This window comes from Ornithodoros turicata, chromosome 1 (assembly GCF_037126465.1).
Source record: "Ornithodoros turicata isolate Travis chromosome 1, ASM3712646v1, whole genome shotgun sequence".
NCBI lineage: Eukaryota > Metazoa > Arthropoda > Arachnida > Ixodida > Argasidae > Ornithodoros > Ornithodoros turicata.
The window spans coordinates 95,237,104-95,255,534 of record NC_088201.1 but is presented as its reverse complement, the minus strand read 5'-3'; the positions used below and the strand labels follow the sequence as shown (position 1 = coordinate 95,255,534).

Sequence of the window (18,431 nt, the reverse complement as noted above, 5' to 3'; positions counted from 1 at the left end):
AACCTCCTGTATCGATTTGGTAGTGCCTATAAATGCCTATTCCAGCATTAGTGCCTATTTTGGAAAAGATGCCTAAAACTCCGATAACGCATCGAGAAATGCCTTTAACAGCTCTAAGGCGGTGGCGAAACTTCACTGGCCAGGTGGAATTGACATTTGTCACGTCGCACATCCTTTTGAAGCCATCGATCGCTTGAAAGGCACGAGTATCTCAAAGGTGCTGAAATGTAAAGCTGATTGTTTTGTAACGGTGTTGCCGGGTGTGGGGTAAATGAGGGGTGTGACGAACGAAGAGAGGTACAGCACAGGCCCTGTACGATTCCTACAGTTTTGCAACATGAGGAAGCTGAACTCCTTGCGGGCAGTCAGGGCCAGAGTGGAGTTTATAGTCCACTATAACCATAGGTACACGAGCGAAAGTGACACCATGTCTAGTGTAAGCAGACTTGATCCCCCATATTTGCCTGCTAGTGCGAGTCTTGTGGTAATGCCGAAAACGAAATGTAGAAGGTGAAGCTTCAATGATTCGAGGACTAAGAAATTTGCGCGTTAGACTAAAACTTCCGATGCTCCAAGCCCATCTCGCATAGCGCCAGTACGCTGCCCGTGACAAGCCCTTCTGAGAAGTGTCGTTAAACGGGTGGCAATGACTAGAAGCCTTGTGACCACAGTAGGATGGATAAATATAATAAATATATATATATATATATATATTTGTAAGTCAAACGTCGCCATGCCAGTACTGGACAGCTGTTTCGGCCTTCTTGGGCCTCATCAATGAGGCATTGATGAGGCCCATTGAGATGAGGCCCTGATTGAGAGATTGAGATTGATGAGGCCCTGAGGCTGAGATTGAGGTTGAGATTGAGAGATTGATGAGGCCCTCATTGATGAGGCCCAAGAAGGCCGAAACAGCTGTCCAGTACTGGCATGGCGACGTTTGACTTACAAACATATGCTATACGTGCAGCCAAAGAGCTCCTGCTAATTTTTTTCCTCCTTATATATATATATATATATATATATATATATATATATATATAAATGGAGAAATAGCCACAACTCTCACGAAAGAAGGAAGTCACTGTGCTTTGGTGTGTTTATCCTTTCTCTGTGTTCCAGCCTCAGAACATCAATTTCCACAACTCTCATTTATCATATTGTTCTTGCAGATGTAACTTATCTATTCACTTTGTTTTTGTACTTTCAGAGCTACAGATGAAAAAAATAAACAAATTTATGGTGTCTATAATGCCATTTTTGGTGCCTAAATGTTTTTTTTTTCGCCTTTTATAGGTGCCAAAAAACAAGGTTTTTTCGTGCTTAAAAATCCGGGCTCTAGTAATCACAAGTCTGTTTGCGTCGAAATACCAAGGATCAACTGGCGAACTAAGGCTCAAGGTCTCTTATGTCCTTGAGTTTCTCGATTACGATAGCCTTGTCCTGACAAATATATTTAAGAACTGCTCCTCCAACACACTGGATTTGGTAATTAGCAACTTTCATATAATAACCACTTCAATGGTGAAAGAAGGATGTCACTGAAAAGCTAGCCAGCTGTAGTGGTTGGTTTGTCCCTTCAGATGACGCACCTTCGGAAGTCGCTGGGGACGTATGTTAGCTTAGCTCAATTGATAACAGCCCTGGACCGGTAATCCAGAAGATGTGGGTTTGAGTGCTACAGCTAGCTAACCTTTTCAGTGACTTCCTTCTTTCATCATTAATTTCTTAGGCACTTCAGTCTCTGTATGTATTTGTCCTTTCTATCTGTTCCAGCCTCAGAACATCAATTCCCATCATAACTACTTCAACCGCATTAGTTGAGCCTGACAAATATCATCCACCCTTGATCACTATTTTTTCCCTTACCGCTAATCGACGATATCCAGAGGTCAGAAACGGCTATGAGTACAGCAGGGGTGACTAGTTACAGCTGTGCAGACTTTATGCCAACGCTGACTGGTCTCCAGTAGCAAATGTTGATGACATTAATATTGCCACAGCTAATCTTACCAGCTTAGTTCTTGGTGGCATCGACAGATTTATTCCCAAATGTAAAGTCAAATTGAGAAGATACCCTTACTGGTTTTCTCGGAGACTAAGATGCCACATGCGCAGAAAGCTTCATTTTCACCACATATATGTCACTAGGGGCAGTTCCTACTGGCACAATAAATTTTAAGTTGTTCGTCGTCAAATAAAAAGCTTATATAGACGGGATGATTTCTGTAGAGAGTAGTGATAGATATAGCACTTGGTAACAATGGGCCGCTCAGGTTACATGCGACACGCACACGCACGATAAGATATATCAGAAAACAATGGAAATCATGTATCGATAGTGTGAACAATGGGTTCCCAGGTTTCAATAACATGCGCCGCCAGGATAAGGTAACGGTTAACTCAGGTAAACAATGGGAACTCATGTGTCGATAGTGTTTGATGGGCACCTGGATGCACGTTTAATGACATTTAATAACACGCAATGACATGTAATAACGCGCAATGACATGTAATAACACGCAAATGACATGTAATAACACACAAATGACAGTTAATAACAGGCAATAACATCTGATGACATTTAATAGTATTTTTCCGACCGGGTTGACGTCAGTCCGTCACCTGGTTTGGTTGCCGCGTCAGAGCGCCAGGTAGTTTCGGTTCCCACCAAGCGCCCTCTAGTTTTCAAGCTTTGGCCGTCTGTAGTTTCGGTTTCGGTTTTAAATGAATGGACGCCAAGCTTGGTTGCTCCACGTGTAGTTCTGGTTTCAGTTTCGAATTCCTAGGTGTTGCCAGATGCCCTCTGGTTTCAAGCTATTGACCGACTGTAATTTCGGTTTCAAACCGCAGCACGCTAGTTTCGCTGTGACAACGTCAACGCAGGTTTTTGAATGGTTACCAGATGTCCCTCTAGTTTCAAGCTTTTGACCGTCTGTACTTTCGGTTTCATTTGACAAAAAATAAATGCCGCGTCACAGCATGATTTTTTCCCCCCATGCTACTTTGATAAGTACACTCAAATAATGATGTATATCAGAGACCAGACAACACTGTATATATTCCTTTTTTATTTCAGCACATTATTTTACTACTCTTTTATTCAACTAACGAAAGATATGTTACAAATTACCAGAGTCTTGCTTGACTTCATCCTTGTACAGAAGCAATCTGCAAAAACAAAGGGAAAACGAAACATCCTGTGAATGCTCTTCTCAATCAGGACAAAGTCTAGGATGACTCAAATCTCGATCAGGTGCCACGCAACAACAACAAGCAGCATTATCAAAGAATCGGTTAACGTTTTCCACTTTCCGATATGTCTCTGTTACTGTGTCATGCATTTGCATTGGAGTACGACGTTTGGAAGTAAATAACCCAGTGACAACAATCACTATAAAATAGAGGTGTTCTATACACACGCATTTCCAAACTTGTGTTGCGCATTGCGACAACAGCATACAACGAATCGAGAAGCATTGCATGACTACGTATTGCGGTTACCAGCTGTGATGGTTTCGAAATAAAAATAACAAAAAAAAAGGCATAAAGACAAGAGGTATACTCACATCCTTTCAAAGTTGCGTCGTCGATGAAGGTCTGATCGGTCTCAGTCGTCGACAGCTAGCTTATAAGACCCTTCATTTTTGTTTTATTTCAAGGGAAGGAAGGATCACGTGAATGCATCGTGGACAGCTTCTCCTTTCGCAGGAGCAGCATGTGAAATGCGATACCTCTTGCCGACGCGCTCTTTTTCTTCTTCTTTTGGTATGATAACACAACCGCGAAACACCCGTCTGGCTTTTTCCAAACGCTCTTTGGGAACACCAACCACACACACACAAAAAAGAAAACGTTATCGCCCTCGCAAGATGCATTTTCGACTGGTGGTATACGCTGTCTGCCACGTACGAGCTTCCAGCAGTGAGTGTGCCACGTAAGAGCCAAGTGATGTGAGTATTTCAAACCATTCTTGTGTTACAGTGTATCTTATAGCTAAATGAAATGCGGGCATGTATTTGTTTTAAATTCTTTTTATTGTTTCGCTCAGATGAGACAGCAGAGACATGGTAGCCGATTTCGAAAGAGTGATACCGTAACCGCTGTGCTTTCCATTCCCAATGAGTCTTGCAATATTGTACACATTGCCGGGACATCGTTCTATTACTTGCCTGGGTTCGAAGCTTATTTCACATAGCTTCGAGCACTCGAAGTTATAATAATTGTGCGCGACATTTGCTTCTTTCAAGCAATGCCATAGTTGACGTGTATCATTTTGCGACAGATTTACTCCGTATCTCGTCGGATGACCATTGCTGAGCCAAAGGCGTACGGCAGTTACTGCAGCTGGACATCGGTGGACGTAGATGTTATGGTCAATCTGAGTCACGGTAGTGCATTTTCCCTGTTTCAGTGTTGGTTTTGTAAATTCTGTTGTAGCTACGAAAACGAACAGGGAAACAGCACTCAGAAAGGACAAGGTGTAGCAGAACATCTCCGGACATCTATTTACCATGACGACCTACAGTAAAATGAGACAACTCGTCATGGATTTCAATATTTATTGGTAAGCGTCTTTGGGTGACAACCTATTTTGCAACAGGTCAATTGTCATGTCGTTTATGTACACAGCCAGGTAATGGTAGCCAGTCTTCATTGCGTAGTACATGATACATAGACTTTCGGCCACCAGTTGCATTACGTCGACGTCACGATCACCGTAATAGCTGAATATGGAGCTCATCTGTTTTCCCCATTCGGAGACCAGGTCGAACGGGTGGTCGGATAGGTGCTCACACTTCCTGTGTACCCTGGCATACATTGTTTTTGAAGACTCCCACACAGTCTTTTTCGCGGGAAGGTTCAGAGGCAGGGACTGGAACAGGAAAATGTCTCTGGTTATCTTAAATGCTGCGACGAGCACTGTGTCGTCCGTTGACTTCGATGAACCGCATTCTAACACGTCATTCCAACAGGTATGAGGACGGCGACATTTTCCTTGGAGTTGATGATCCTGGGTAACGTCCCGCATGCCGCACACATCATCACCCGATTGGGACCAGGAATCGCCAGCGTTGGCTGGCTGTTCGACATCGGACCAGTGATCGCCAGTCATTTCGTCGTCGGTGGTGGCAGGTAGTTCTCCGGAACCCAAGTCCTTCTACGACTTCCAGAAGGTTGCAACAGGTACTGCACCTTTCCGTTCCGAACGCGTCTTTTTATAATGCGGTGGCCCTTTCCAGGCTGCACACGTGTTAATTCGCTTGCATAAAATTGACCTTCAATAGGTTCTTCCTGCTGGTCACGTAAGAGATAGGTATTCGGGTAACCAATCTTGACTGCTCTCACCACAAAAATTTCACGCGTAAACGAACCAAGATAACTTTTGACTAACTGGTGTCTAGACTTTGCTATTCTGACAAGGTCGCCAACGCGAAAACGTGGCTTCTCTGGGGGTTTGCTCGGAGTAGGATAGAGCTTTTGTCTAAATAAATGTTCATTTTCTTTGTTGACATCCACAGGTCGTGCCGACAGAGTTCTATGAACACGATGATTATATGCTTTGACCAGAGGCTGTAAAATTTTCAAGTACGATTTATGTCCCTGATATTCAAAAGCACGATAAAGTGGCGTCATAAGACTTCGAATAGATCGTTCTGCAATACTTGCTTTCGTATTTGAATTAGAGTGGAAGAGAGATATCCCTTTTGATTTTAAAAATGCTCCGACTGACTTATTGGTGAACTCTGTACCTCTGTCTGAATGAATCAGTCTCGGAGTCCCAATACGTCTAAAAGCGAGTCTCAGTCCACGTATAATTTCCGCTGCTCGTTTATTCTGCACAGGCACTACAGCAAGCATACGAGAAAATGCGTCGATACAAAACAAAAGATAGCGAAAACCCTTGTTGTATCTCGACAGTTTCTGAAGGTCTTTCAAATCTATTTGGAATATATCCTTCACACCCAAAACGATGGTCTTCCGGAACTGACGTGGTCGCTTAAGTTCTCTGAAGAGAGAGTACACATCACTGGTTTCCAGGAACTTGGCAACCTTCGCCGGCTTTTCACCGATCGCTCGTGCGAGTCGTTGAACACCACCTAGAGCACCAGGATGGTATACGTCCACGTAAGCAGCCATTAGCACAATTTTCTTCCACGAACACGAAGTCCGTCGAATGACAAGTAGGCATTTATAACGGCTGCCACGTCACCTTTGTACCAAGAGGGCGATCGATTGTGCAGTTCGTATTTTATAAGCTCGATGACGGAACTACTTGGAACAACGCGAGAATGACAGATAATCCTTCCCTCTTCATCTATCGCAAATACGGTCTTTAGCATCTGCAGAATGGCGAGGGCCTTCTTCCTGTGTCGTGCGGGAAAATGCGCCAGAATGTTTTCGTCCCGAAGGTAACCACAGTGTTCCTGTTGCGTTTCCAACGTGCTCAATACTGGTTCCATTCTCGAAGTCTCTTAGCCGCTCTTGTGATAACCGGAGAAATGCGTCGACGAGGTGTCTCAGGTGTGAACGTAGGACTACTGGCTGATGGCTCTGCAGTCTCCTTTTCAAGTCGAGATGGATGTACGATAAGTGTCGGTATATTTAGCTTGACCAATAGTGGTAGGATCCTCTCGAGATACGCGGGTCGCCACACATTTCGCGCTCTTGTGACCAAATAATAAACAAGGTCTACAACGTTGGTATTTGGTATTTGTTCACCATTGACAATGAGCTCAAACGTTTTACTATTCCAGCCGAGCACGGGTTTTAGTAAACGCAGTAATTGGCTTGCTCTCATCTTGTAGCCGCTGCTCATAAAATTAACGATGGCATCTTCCTCCTCGTCCGCTTGAATCTGTGTCTGCTCTCTTGTCGATGCCACATGATTTGTCTCCTCACCTGCTGCACTAGGCTGTCTTAATGTGTTCGCGGGAGGATGCAATAGCTTGTGCAAGTACTGGATGATCTCCTTGGCCTTGATATCATCAGGCTCCTGTTTATTCAATATCGACGGAATAGTGCTTTCCCGATAGGGAACAAGCTCGTATTTCTGCATTATTTAAATGCCGATTGCTTTTGCGATGCTTTTGCCCGCTAAACTTGAAACGAGACCTAACAAGGGGGGCAACAAAAATTGCAAAAACCCGCCGGACTGATGAAGAATCCGTTTAACTTTCTTCACATCTGCACGGTCTTGCCTGGAAGCCAGTGTCCTAATGGGTGTTGCAAAAGGCTGCAATTGCTTTTTAACTTTCGGCGGTACGTCGATGTTTCCTTTGCAGAGGTTCATACAAATCTCCCTGATTGTTCGTAGCTGTTCCCTGCTGGCATGTTGAATCAGGTTGTAACGATCTTCCCCTGTCTTTGCTTCAGCGATCATACGAAGGAAACGAATGTGTTTGTTAAGCCTTTTCATGACCTGTATACGATCTGTCTGTGATCATCCGGGAAAATGTTGGTCCACACCTTATAGTGATCGTTGCTCTGTTGAGACAAGTCGATAACTAAGTATGAGTATGGTTTCTGACAGGCATCTTTATATATCGTGGGCAACAAATCATTTCGCCCGAAAATCTGCCTGGACAGCATACGCAGCTGGTCTGTAGTGCGTGGTGAACGAAATAAAACGAGAGCCGTGCTATTGAATTGTATTGTGCGATACAAAGGGTCGTTGACGAACAGGTATTGCGAGATGAACACAGCCGTGATTGACAGGTGGTGACACCCAGCGATATAAAATTTGCAGATTTCTTTGAGTCTTTGCCGGTCGGCTAAACAGTCGTCAAATATAAATAATGAGTGGCTATAATTCTCCGGATCTGCAGGGATGTCTTGACTGAAATTTACTTCAGGAAGAGTATCGAATACCGGCTGCTTATAAAGATAGATATACCATATTTGCTTGAACGGTTTGTCAAAGAGGACAGCTCTGTGTTTAATTAGTCGTGCCACGAAGGTGGATTTCCCACTTTGACTAGCCCCTGAAATTGACACCGAGGCAGGCGTCACGAACCTAAAAGGTGCTATCACTGTCATTTCGTGCAAGGGAATGAAGTCTGGTCAAGATACGTTTCGTTAGATAAACAAGTCCGTGCTTGCAAACTGCAGGAAAAAAAAGCAAACTGCAAAGGTAGGTTCGACTGCAGAGTTGACGATGTAAAAAAAAAGAAGACTCCTCAAGGTTGCCATGCTGGCAACTTCTTATATAAGAACTGTCTGACGCTCAGCTCCTTCACTCTCGAACCTCCTTCTGAGGAGGTATGGTGTTCAGAATGATGAAATATTTTGCAGTGTTCTAACATGTGCTCCTTTTGTTTTCAGCCGGTCCAACGTGTCCGAAGGATCATCGTCGTCATCATTGCATCAGTGTACAAGTAAGCATCATGTCTTCGTCGATCTTGCATAAACTTGACAAGTTAAAGAAATGTGGAGAGTTTCAAAAAATGGCGACAATTCCTAAAAACATCAAGTATGATGTGGTTGATGTTAACAAAATTGAAACGAGGTATGGCGAGGCGGTCTACGTAGAAATTATGAAGGATCACGAGCACGTAAAGGTGTTCCTTCCAGCTCGGTTTCATAAACTAAGCACTCAAGACATCGAAGACATGAGGAACACGAGCGGACTCTGGATGGAGAAGAAAGAGCGAGTTGGAAAAGACGGGAAACGTCTTCTTTCGCCAGACATCGTGTTCGGTCAATCCGAGTAAAAAAATAAAAAGAAATGGTGACATGCCACCTTTGTCCTCCGGCCGATCGGCAGCACTACACAACAGCGCTGGGACTTCAAGTTCATCTGGCTAACGTTCATAACCTTGCAACACCCTGTATCCCATTTTGTGAGACACTCTGTACGCTCCGCAACTATACCAACCGCTATGAGCTTCATCTACATGACAGAGACGACGACGGGCAGGATGTCAGCACATTCTTTCATGAAAACGGACGCTACCTTGCCGGTGTACTTCGACATTTCGGATTTCCGTTACGCTTTTATGTTTTGCTGAAGGCGGAACTCGGTCGACATACGCCTGAGGATGAGATCATATTTGTCACTCAATTTATTCCTTCGAGTGTGCATACGCTGTGGTCGGAACGAGACGTAGAACGTGCTGTCATTGAAGTAGGCACTGAAGTCACCAACAATTTAGAAAAGCTTGAAATGCAAGGGTCGGGATTTTTCTTATTTCGAATTCACGCCTGCATTCTTCATGTCGGTCGTCTCGCACCACAGCTCATTGGTTGTACCGACTTTGAATTGCCAAACGAATTGAAAAAAAAGTGTCGGTGTCTTCTGAGTGTCGACCTTCACGAGGATAGTGAACAGAACATGTGTTTCGCATTTTGCGTACTTGCCGGTCTACATCCTGCAAAGGGTTCTTACAGACGCAGAGCTTCATCCTACAGGTCATACCTGTCTCAATATGTATTTCCAGAGACGTTTCCTGTAGTGTTCCCGAAAGATGTAGAAATGTTTGAGAAGCAGAACGATGTGAGCATTAACGTGTACGGTTATGACAAAGATGAAAAATATGTTTACCCGATTAAGGTTGTCGACGACCAGTGCAAGAAGCATGTCGACCTACTGCTGATTGACTTCCATTTTGTACTCATTACTAATTTCAATGCTTTGTTCACACCACCTGGTTATTTTCACTGCAAACGGTGTACGATGGGTTTCACCACCCCGGGTGTACTCGCCGATCATCTACTAATGTGTAAACAACAAAAAGTGTCCAAGACTATTTTTCCAAAGAAGGGTGAGACACTGTCGTTTGCCGGAGAGCATTTGATGTCGGAAGTTCCCTTCTACTGTGTATACGACTTTGAGAGTGTACTATCACCGTGTTCGGGAGGCGGGAATGTCTACGAGGAACACATCCCTTCATCCTTCTGTCTCCTCGTCATACGCTCGTGCGATTCGTATGTCTTGAAGAAACATATTTACCGTGGTGCAGACTGCGTTTCCGTTTTCATGGAACTATTGCGTAATTTGCATGATGAGCTGTATGCGATGTTGCACGAGACTGTGCCCTTGCAAATGACCCCAGGAGACGAACTCGAACATTCTGAAGCCACTCACTGTAACATCTGTAAAGAACCATTCACTAAGAAGCAGAAAGTGCGAGACCATGATCACGTAAGTGGAGAATTTCGCCAATCATTGTGTCAGGGATGTAATCTGAAACTGCGGATACCACGGAAAGTGCCCATCATTGCACATAATGCCAATTATGACCTCGGATTCATAGTAGCTCATCTGCACCTGCTTCGGAAGACAGACATCAGAGTGATAGCCTCCAGTTGTCAAAAGTTTAAGGCTATAGACATTGGTGTGTTCCGCTTCATAGACTCGTTAAGCTTCCTCAATGCTAGTCTCGACACATTGACGAAAAATCTATGTGACAAAGGTGAATCTAACTTCAGGTGTCTGCGTCAGTTTTTCGCAGAGGAGGACTACTTCAAGTTGGTTGTACGTAAAGGGGTTTTCTGTTATAACTACGTTACCTCTTTTGAACGTTACGACGAGCCCTGTTTGCCATCACGTGACCAGTTCTTTAACCAACTGAACGGATCAGAAGTGAGCGAGGAAGATTACCGCCATGCGCAAAACGTGTGTTTGAAAAATTTCAACTGAAGAGCCTGGGCGAGTACTCGGATTTGTACCTTCTGACGGACGCATTGCTTCTGGCAGACGTGTTTCAAAACTTCCGAATATGGGCGTTGGAGACGCACAAAATTGAACCACTTCATTTCGTGTCACTCCCAGGGACTAAGCATGTCTTGCGCACTAAAAATGAGCCGGATTAATCTGGATTTAATCCACGATCCCGATGCCTATCTGTTAATTGAACGGGGCCTGCGTGGTGGTATGACCCAGTGTTCAACGCGAATGGCCACTGCAAATGTCCCAGGGACAGAGCAGTACGATCCCGAAAAACCAAAGACCATAATTCATTACATGGACATAAATGGACTCTATGGCACAGTGATGCGTGAACCACTCCCATTCGGAGGCTTTGAATGGCTGTCACCCGAAGAGGTTGCAGGTTTAGATGTAACCCTTGTTGCAGATTATGCAGACGTTGGTTATTTTTTAGAGGTAGACCTGGCCTACGTACAAGAGCTCCACGAACGACATAAAGATTTACCGCTCGCGCCCGAAAAAATGAGCGTCCCGTATGAGTTGCTTTCGGATTATCAGAAAGACCTGATGAAAAAATTTAACCTCCCACAGCATGATATAGAACCGAAATTACTCCTTACATTGCTTGACAAGAAGAAGTATTTTCTTCATTATCGCAGTCTAAAGTTGTACCTACAGTTGGGTCTTCGGCTCGAGAAAATTCACCGGGTGCTCAGGTTCAAACAAAAACCATTCCTGCGATCCTATGTTGACTTCCATCATGAACTACGCAAGCAGGCAACCAATACCTTCGAACGTAACCTGTACAAGTGTTTAATTAACTCCGTATATGGGAAAACATGTATGAATGTACGAAAGTTCGTCGACTGCCGCTTAGCAACTTCCGAGGAGCAAGTGTTGAGATTCTTGCGTAAACCGAACCTCAAACAATTCAGGGCTCTAAGCTCTAACGTAGTCTTGTTTCAGTTCGCTCAATCGATAGTCCGTATGCGACAGCCTCTGTACCTGGGGTTCACTATTCTCGAGCTGTCTAAAGTCATGATGTATGACTTTTATTATAACAACTTGCTTCGGGTAGCCCCGGACACAAGGCTCTTGTATATGGACACAGATTCTTATATCGTGATGCTGAGCGATGAGAAGGCCCTTGCGGAGCTCGCCGATACCCACCTTGATACATCTGGTCATTCTTGTGATGACTCGATGTATTCTACGAAAAACAAGATGGTGCTAGGAAAATTTAAGAACGAAATGCCCCACGACCACATCCTAGGGTTCTGTTGCCTGAAACCAAAGCTCTATGCACTAGACCTCCATAGTAAAAGACGATACAATCGTGCTAAGGGGGTGAAACAATGTGAAGCCCAGAAGTTGCATTATTCAATGTACATAGACTCTCTTAAGCTTGGTGAAGTGTACAAAGTTTGTCAGAACCTCATTGTGCGCAAGGAAAATATAAATAAAAGTGTATGTGTTACGAAAGTAGCTTTAAATCCCCTAGACACAAAGCGTTTCATTTGTGAGGATGGTATCCACACGTTACCCTTTGGGTACGCATCCAATGGAAAGATGTAGACAGTTTTTATGCATATGTTGCCCTACCTGGCTGTTGTTGTTGTAATGCTGTTTTTTTTTATATATAAGATTGTGCCTGTAACGACATGGAAATAAATACAAATTTATTGTGTTAAAGTACACTGCAACATGACATGTTGTCTGTCTTTCTTGGGAATTGCTTCCGTACAAGGACGGGTACCAGCTTGTCGTTCAGTGTGAAGTTTGTTGACGAAAATCTCTGAGTGCACTCTCAGAGCGAGAATCCACAAGCCAGCATGCTGCCTACATACAGGCAGTAGAGGCCACATGTAGCTGATCCATAGCCCTGAGGTCTTTTCTTGTTATAGTAAAATGACCTGTTAGGATGAATGAATTGGTAGAATTCTTTGTAGACGGGCTGAATGCCGTAACTATCAAAATACGTAACCACATTGTCACCGGAAACATAAGTCATGGTCCAGTGTTCACCGTTACTGCTCCTTGGAGCTGTGTTAATCACATAAATCCCGGGTATGGCTTCCTGTCTTGCGATTTCATTGCATGCAAAGGTTCCCCGAAACAGTTCTCTGGTGCAGTAGTGTCTACTGAATGCTGCATAGAACTGCCACTCCTCCATGTTTATTTTTCAGACAAATTTCACTCGTCTGTCTTTGTTGATTTCTAGCACACGAGGTGTTTCGGATACAAACAACACCGTAACTGCTTCTGTTAGATTGGCAGCAAACGTTAGGGTCAGACGAACGTTGGCTTGAACAACAGGACAAAGAGCATTCACTTCTGCATCTGAGTCAGATGGTAATAAAGCATAAATGTCTCTTTTGCATACGCAGCTGGAGCTATTGGTATATCCTTGCGTTTTAGTTTGTGAAGCAGGTGTATATAGGCTTTGGAATAGATGTCTCGTTGGAAGTCGAACTCATCCGTGTACTGTTGTCCACCAACGTCCAGTAGTGCTCGTTTTAGTTTGAAGTTCTCAAGCTTGAATGGGTTTCGTGGTCTGCTACCTTGGTAGGCATCGCTCCTGACCATCAATACTGTTAACTTGGAGGGAACTCGCTCGCTGTACAAGTCGTCAAATATCACCTGAGATTGGTTAGGGGCGATGGTTCTGTACTTAATTTCCAGGCCTCGGAGAAGGTATACTGCAGGTGTTGTTTGAAGTCTTCGTTCTATACCAACAAGTATACTCGGCGATAACTGAACACGTCGGAGATAGAGCACGATACGTGAAAATTCCACAGTGTGCTTTTCTGTTGAACCATCAGCTTGCAAGAGACGAAAATCGTCCGACGCTTGACGTAGCACAACTCTTATGTCGGTTCCGTTAAGAATGAGCTTCTGTTGTTGACATATGTCGCTGAAGATTGGGCTGTACATGTCACACAGTGCCGATCCTTTGGTTCGCTTGTAACGAGCGAAAACTCCTTTTGAATCAGATGTGGGAGCATATACCTCACTCGTACCTAAAGGGTCTGGCTCGTATAACATTGCTGAAAGGGTGTGTGTCTGAGTTACATTGTTGGCATTCGTAATGATGTCGAAGTAGGAACGGTAACCATAATGTTCGAAACTCGAAACCAAGGTTGAATTCAGGTAGATATGTACATGTTGAAACAACGATGAACCAAACGCTTGGACAGGTATGACTGCATCAGGTGTTGTTGAAGTGCTTGTTGTAGTTACCGCTGGATCTCCATTCTTTCGAATGATCTTGCACTGAATATGCAAAAAGCTGGATTGAAGATCAAAGAAGCCCCCACCGAGTCCTGGAACATTGTACTCGATCACTCCGCTTGATGTCGGAGCAGATACTGGGAAAAACTCGACGTATTCAGACTTCTCCAAAGCAAAGTTTGTAGGTGGAAGAGAGAAGAGTTCCAGCTGGTTTGTAGTACGCAGACAGGAATCTTTATGCACTACTGCAATAGACATTTTTTTTTTTCTGTCAAGTAAAGAAGTCAGATTTCCTCCGCTTCTCCGCAGGTCGAGCTTTTTTAACGGCCTTGCGTTTTCTTCCTTTCCCTGTGAGTCTCTGAAGTAACTCGTCACGAGTTTTATGCACTGTGCGGTCTACTCCTTTCTTGACGGCTTCTCGAAATGATGCTCCTTGCTGGACTTCCTCGGCTATATGTCTTCCAGTATCAAGGAGCTTTCTTCCAACGTATGGCGCTACCTTCTTGGTCAGTATGGGCAAGAAACCCCTCAATACGTCACCAAATATGCCTCCTCCAATCTGATAAAGCTCGGGAGCAGTATAGTGTGGTAGATGCTCTCGCTTTCCTGCACCAAAATGTGCTATGCAACATGGTGGGTTTGTTATATACATTTACGTAGGTGGATCGTCAACCCGACACGTCCAGAGCCAGAAATGAATGGAATTAAATCACCTATCTCGTTTGCCAACTCGATTTGAATGGTTGTCAATTCCTTCGCAGATACATATTTATAGTAGAGGTTTGTGAATAAATAAGACATCACATCATTCCTACCCTGGACTCTGAACGGTATCGATCGAAGAAGTGGTGCTGTCACGTCACCCACAAATTCGTTCTCGATGACATCGCAGTATATGAAAATATAGTTTTGAGCAAGGAATAGACAAACGTCTCGTTCGGCGACTGCATAACTTGAGAAAGTTGTCCTCTTTCCGAAGCCCAACATCAAAGCCAAATAAGGATGAAAGGTCACATAGCCATCGTTCATGCGTTCCAGGTGACAAATTCTGTTGTATGGGTTACATACGAGGAGACGAGCATCTTGCGACAAATGAAGTTTTGTTCGATAGGCATGGTTAATGGAATTAACGAGGTCCTTCCCCGATTCGTAGTAGCCTTCTGGAACTTCATACTTTACCGTTCGTGAACGATAGGTAACTATGTTAATCGTTTCTTCCGTATCCACCTGGTATTTGAGTAGCTTCACGGGTGACCCTCTGTCCAACTCTCCACAGCCGATTATCTTTTCAGCCATGCCAAGCTTAGCGGCAAGAGTTGCGCTAATTTCCAACCCATAGTTCAGAGGAAGTTGTATCTCATAATGACCGCTACCACGTATAATTCTTGTCTTATACTGCAAATGTTTTGCTAAAAATTGTCTCAAAGGCAAGAGAATGTTTTCATTAGCGTTGAACTTGACCTTCTCTGTTGCTTCAATCGTAGAACCAAGGAATGTCATTTCCGATATACTATTGACTGTGTCAGTTACATTTTTAATCGCAAAAGGGATGTTGATTTCTGTTAAAGCGGCCTCCCACCTACCCTCCAACGTCTGTGGATGGGCTAGCTTTGCTCGGAACTTGCTCATTGTGTTGTCAGGAAACACATCCAAAGATGCATTTGAGAGCAGGTTCACATAGAACTGGTCAACCATGTTTTTTTTTCTTTTTCTGATGAAATTTCTACGCGTACGCTTAATTTATATCGCCAGAAAATGCGTTGACGTTGTCACAGCGAAACTAGCGTGCCGCGGTTTGAAACCGAAATTACAGTCGGTCAATAGCTTGAAACCAGAGGGCATCTGGCAACACCTAGGAATTCGAAACTGAAACCAGAACTACACGTGGAGCAACCAAGATTGGCGTCCATTCATTTAAAACCGAAACCGAAACTACAGACGGCCAAAGCTTGAAAACTAGAGGGCGCTTGGTGGGAACCGAAACTACCTGGCGCTCTGACGCGGCAACCAAACCAGGTGACGGACTGACGTCAACCCGATCGGAAAAATACTATTAAATGTCATCAGATGTTATTGCCTGTTATTAAATGTCATTTGTGTGTTATTACATGTCATTTGCGTGTTATTACATGTCATTGCGCGTTATTACATGTCATTGTGTGTTATTAAATGTCATTAAACGTGCATCCAGGTGCCCATCAAACACTATCGACACATGAGTTCCCATTGTTTACCTGAGTTAACCGTTACCTTATCCTGGCGGCGCATGTTATTGAAACCTGGGAACCCATTGTTCACACTATCGATATATGATTTCCATTATTTTCTGATATATCGTATCGTGCGTGTGCGTGTCGCATGTAACCTGAGCGGCCCATTGTTACCAAGTGCTATATCTATCACTACTGTAGAGGGTTCGCTTAATAGAAATCCTAAAATGTTCCGGAGATACGTTAAAATCAAAATGTCGCCTGATACCTGTTGTATGTGTCTGTTAGAAGGCAACGCCCCTATGACTCACTCCACTGAGGTTGCCAATGCATTTCCTAAGCAGTTTGCTGAAGTGGTTTGAACAATGCAAAACTCCCCTTGCAATTCTGCAAAGTGTACATCGAGCATTCCGACAACTTCTTTTACACTGTCACACATTTACATAACTCAGTCAGATGTTTATTTTGCTATAAAAGACCTGAAAGGTAACAGAAGTTGTGGATTCAGCAAGATACCCAACTTCATTGTGAAAGGTCGTGCTTCAGTGTTTGCTCCCATACTAGCAACTATATTTGATAGGTCTCTTAGACAATGTGTGTTCCCATCGTTATGGAAAATCTATTATTCCTATACATGAATCTGGGTCGCACCAATTCTTCGGCACACTATCGGCTGATGTGGCTATTTTCGTTTCTCGAAGTTCTTCGAAAAGATAACATTCATCCACCTTTCGTCGTTTTTTAAACCTTTGCTGTCAGCTACCCAGCATGGCTTTACTTCTCGTAGAGCAGTAGAAACAAACTTGGTCACTTTCCTTAATTATATGGGACAAAGAGTAGCATCGTGCTTACAAGTTGATACTGTTTCTTTTGATTTTTTGGAGGGCATCAATTCGGTTTGTCACCCATTGTTATTATGTATATTATCACGCTATGGTATTAGTAATCCACTTTGCTCATAGTTTGCCTCTTATCTCTCTGACAGATTGAATGTTGTTCGTGTCAACGGTTATTCATGCTCTTATCATGTATCCGCGGGTGTACCACCAGGGGTCTTACCTAGGTCCCCTACTTTTAACATCTTTGTGAATGACCTGCCAACTTGTGTGAAAAATTGAAATGTTCTTCAATAAGCAGATGACCTGAAGCTGTTCAGAGAAATTAGATGCTAATTAGAGATTGTATATTGCTCCAGGGTCATATTACTTCTCTTATTGAGGGGCGCTATAATAACTTACTCATGCTTAAAGCTCAGCTCCGCCGATTTTCCACTGCGACAGAATGGAGCCATGCTTGGGCTGTGCGTTCGTTTCCGCACAGGGAGCATACATGTGAAAATTTTTCACCCATTTGTTTGTAGTTTTTAAGAAAACAATTTTTTAAATTTTCCTGGCACGGCGGTCCTGTGGTCGGCAAACCCTGACCAATCCCGGCTTCGTCCTGGCTTAGCCGCGCTCGTGGCTTGGTTAACGCCAAATCGTCGATGCGATGGCGGGGATCTATGGGCGAAGGTGAATGTTTTGGGTGTGTTCCGTGATAATTGCTGTTGTTAATAGCCTCAAAGATAGTTTTGCCGGTCTTCTTTAACAAACCTTACAGGATGGCCTCGTTGTGCAACGACGGCAGTCGTGAGCGGACATTCTGTGCCCGCACTGTGCTTCATGCTACCAACAAGACCTAACACCTAACGTGTGACGTACACTTACGCATTCTCAATAGCTTTGGCAGCGCACTATGCGCGGACTTGCTGCGCGTGCAGAAAGCACCGCCAAAGCTATTGAGAACGAGAACGTGCTCGAAGACGAAGTATTCCTTATAAGAAACATGATAAAACGGTGCGGTGGTCCCCGATAGCTCGTGACAGCTGTTTCAGCACGATACAGCGGCCATGACGGAGTGTAAACACAAACTGGTTGCCAGGCAGAGCTGGCTAGGTGTGGCTATCCAATCCGCGCAGTTCCAAGTATGACGTCACAAGTGGAACCGCCGCCCGGTAGTTTTTCTCAAATTTCTCACGAAGGAGTATGGAAATTTGGAAAGCAATGTGCGTTTATGAATGAAGTTGGGACCACGGTTCTGAATATCACAACGTCTTCATACTTTCGGAACAGCAGCGGAGTTGCACTTTAATGATGGTAAGACACTCATGTTTTCATTCACAAGGAAAATTAATTGGATTACCCACAAATACTATCTTTCGACTTTAACAATTGTACGTGTCGATGTTACTTGTGATCTCAGCGTTCATCTTGAACACTCCTTATCTTTTGTTCACCATGTCAACAAAGTAACATCTGCAGCGATGAGAAACTTCGGTCTTATTGCCCGCTTTAGTATCG

At 43.9% G+C, this 18,431-nt stretch overlaps 1 protein-coding gene across 1 annotated transcript; it reads left to right on the top strand.

The window, feature by feature from the left end:
• Nucleotides 1-3,959: 3,959 nt before the first annotated feature.
• On the top strand, nucleotides 3,960-10,642 carry LOC135379141 (uncharacterized). Its single transcript, XM_064612394.1, has 3 exons — nucleotides 3,960-4,567; nucleotides 4,977-5,187; nucleotides 8,326-10,642. Exon 3 carries the CDS (start codon nucleotides 8,729-8,731, stop codon nucleotides 10,640-10,642), a length of 1,914 nt encoding a protein of 637 aa, XP_064468464.1. The 5' UTR covers nucleotides 3,960-4,567; nucleotides 4,977-5,187; nucleotides 8,326-8,728.
• Nucleotides 10,643-18,431: the final 7,789 nt, after the last annotated feature.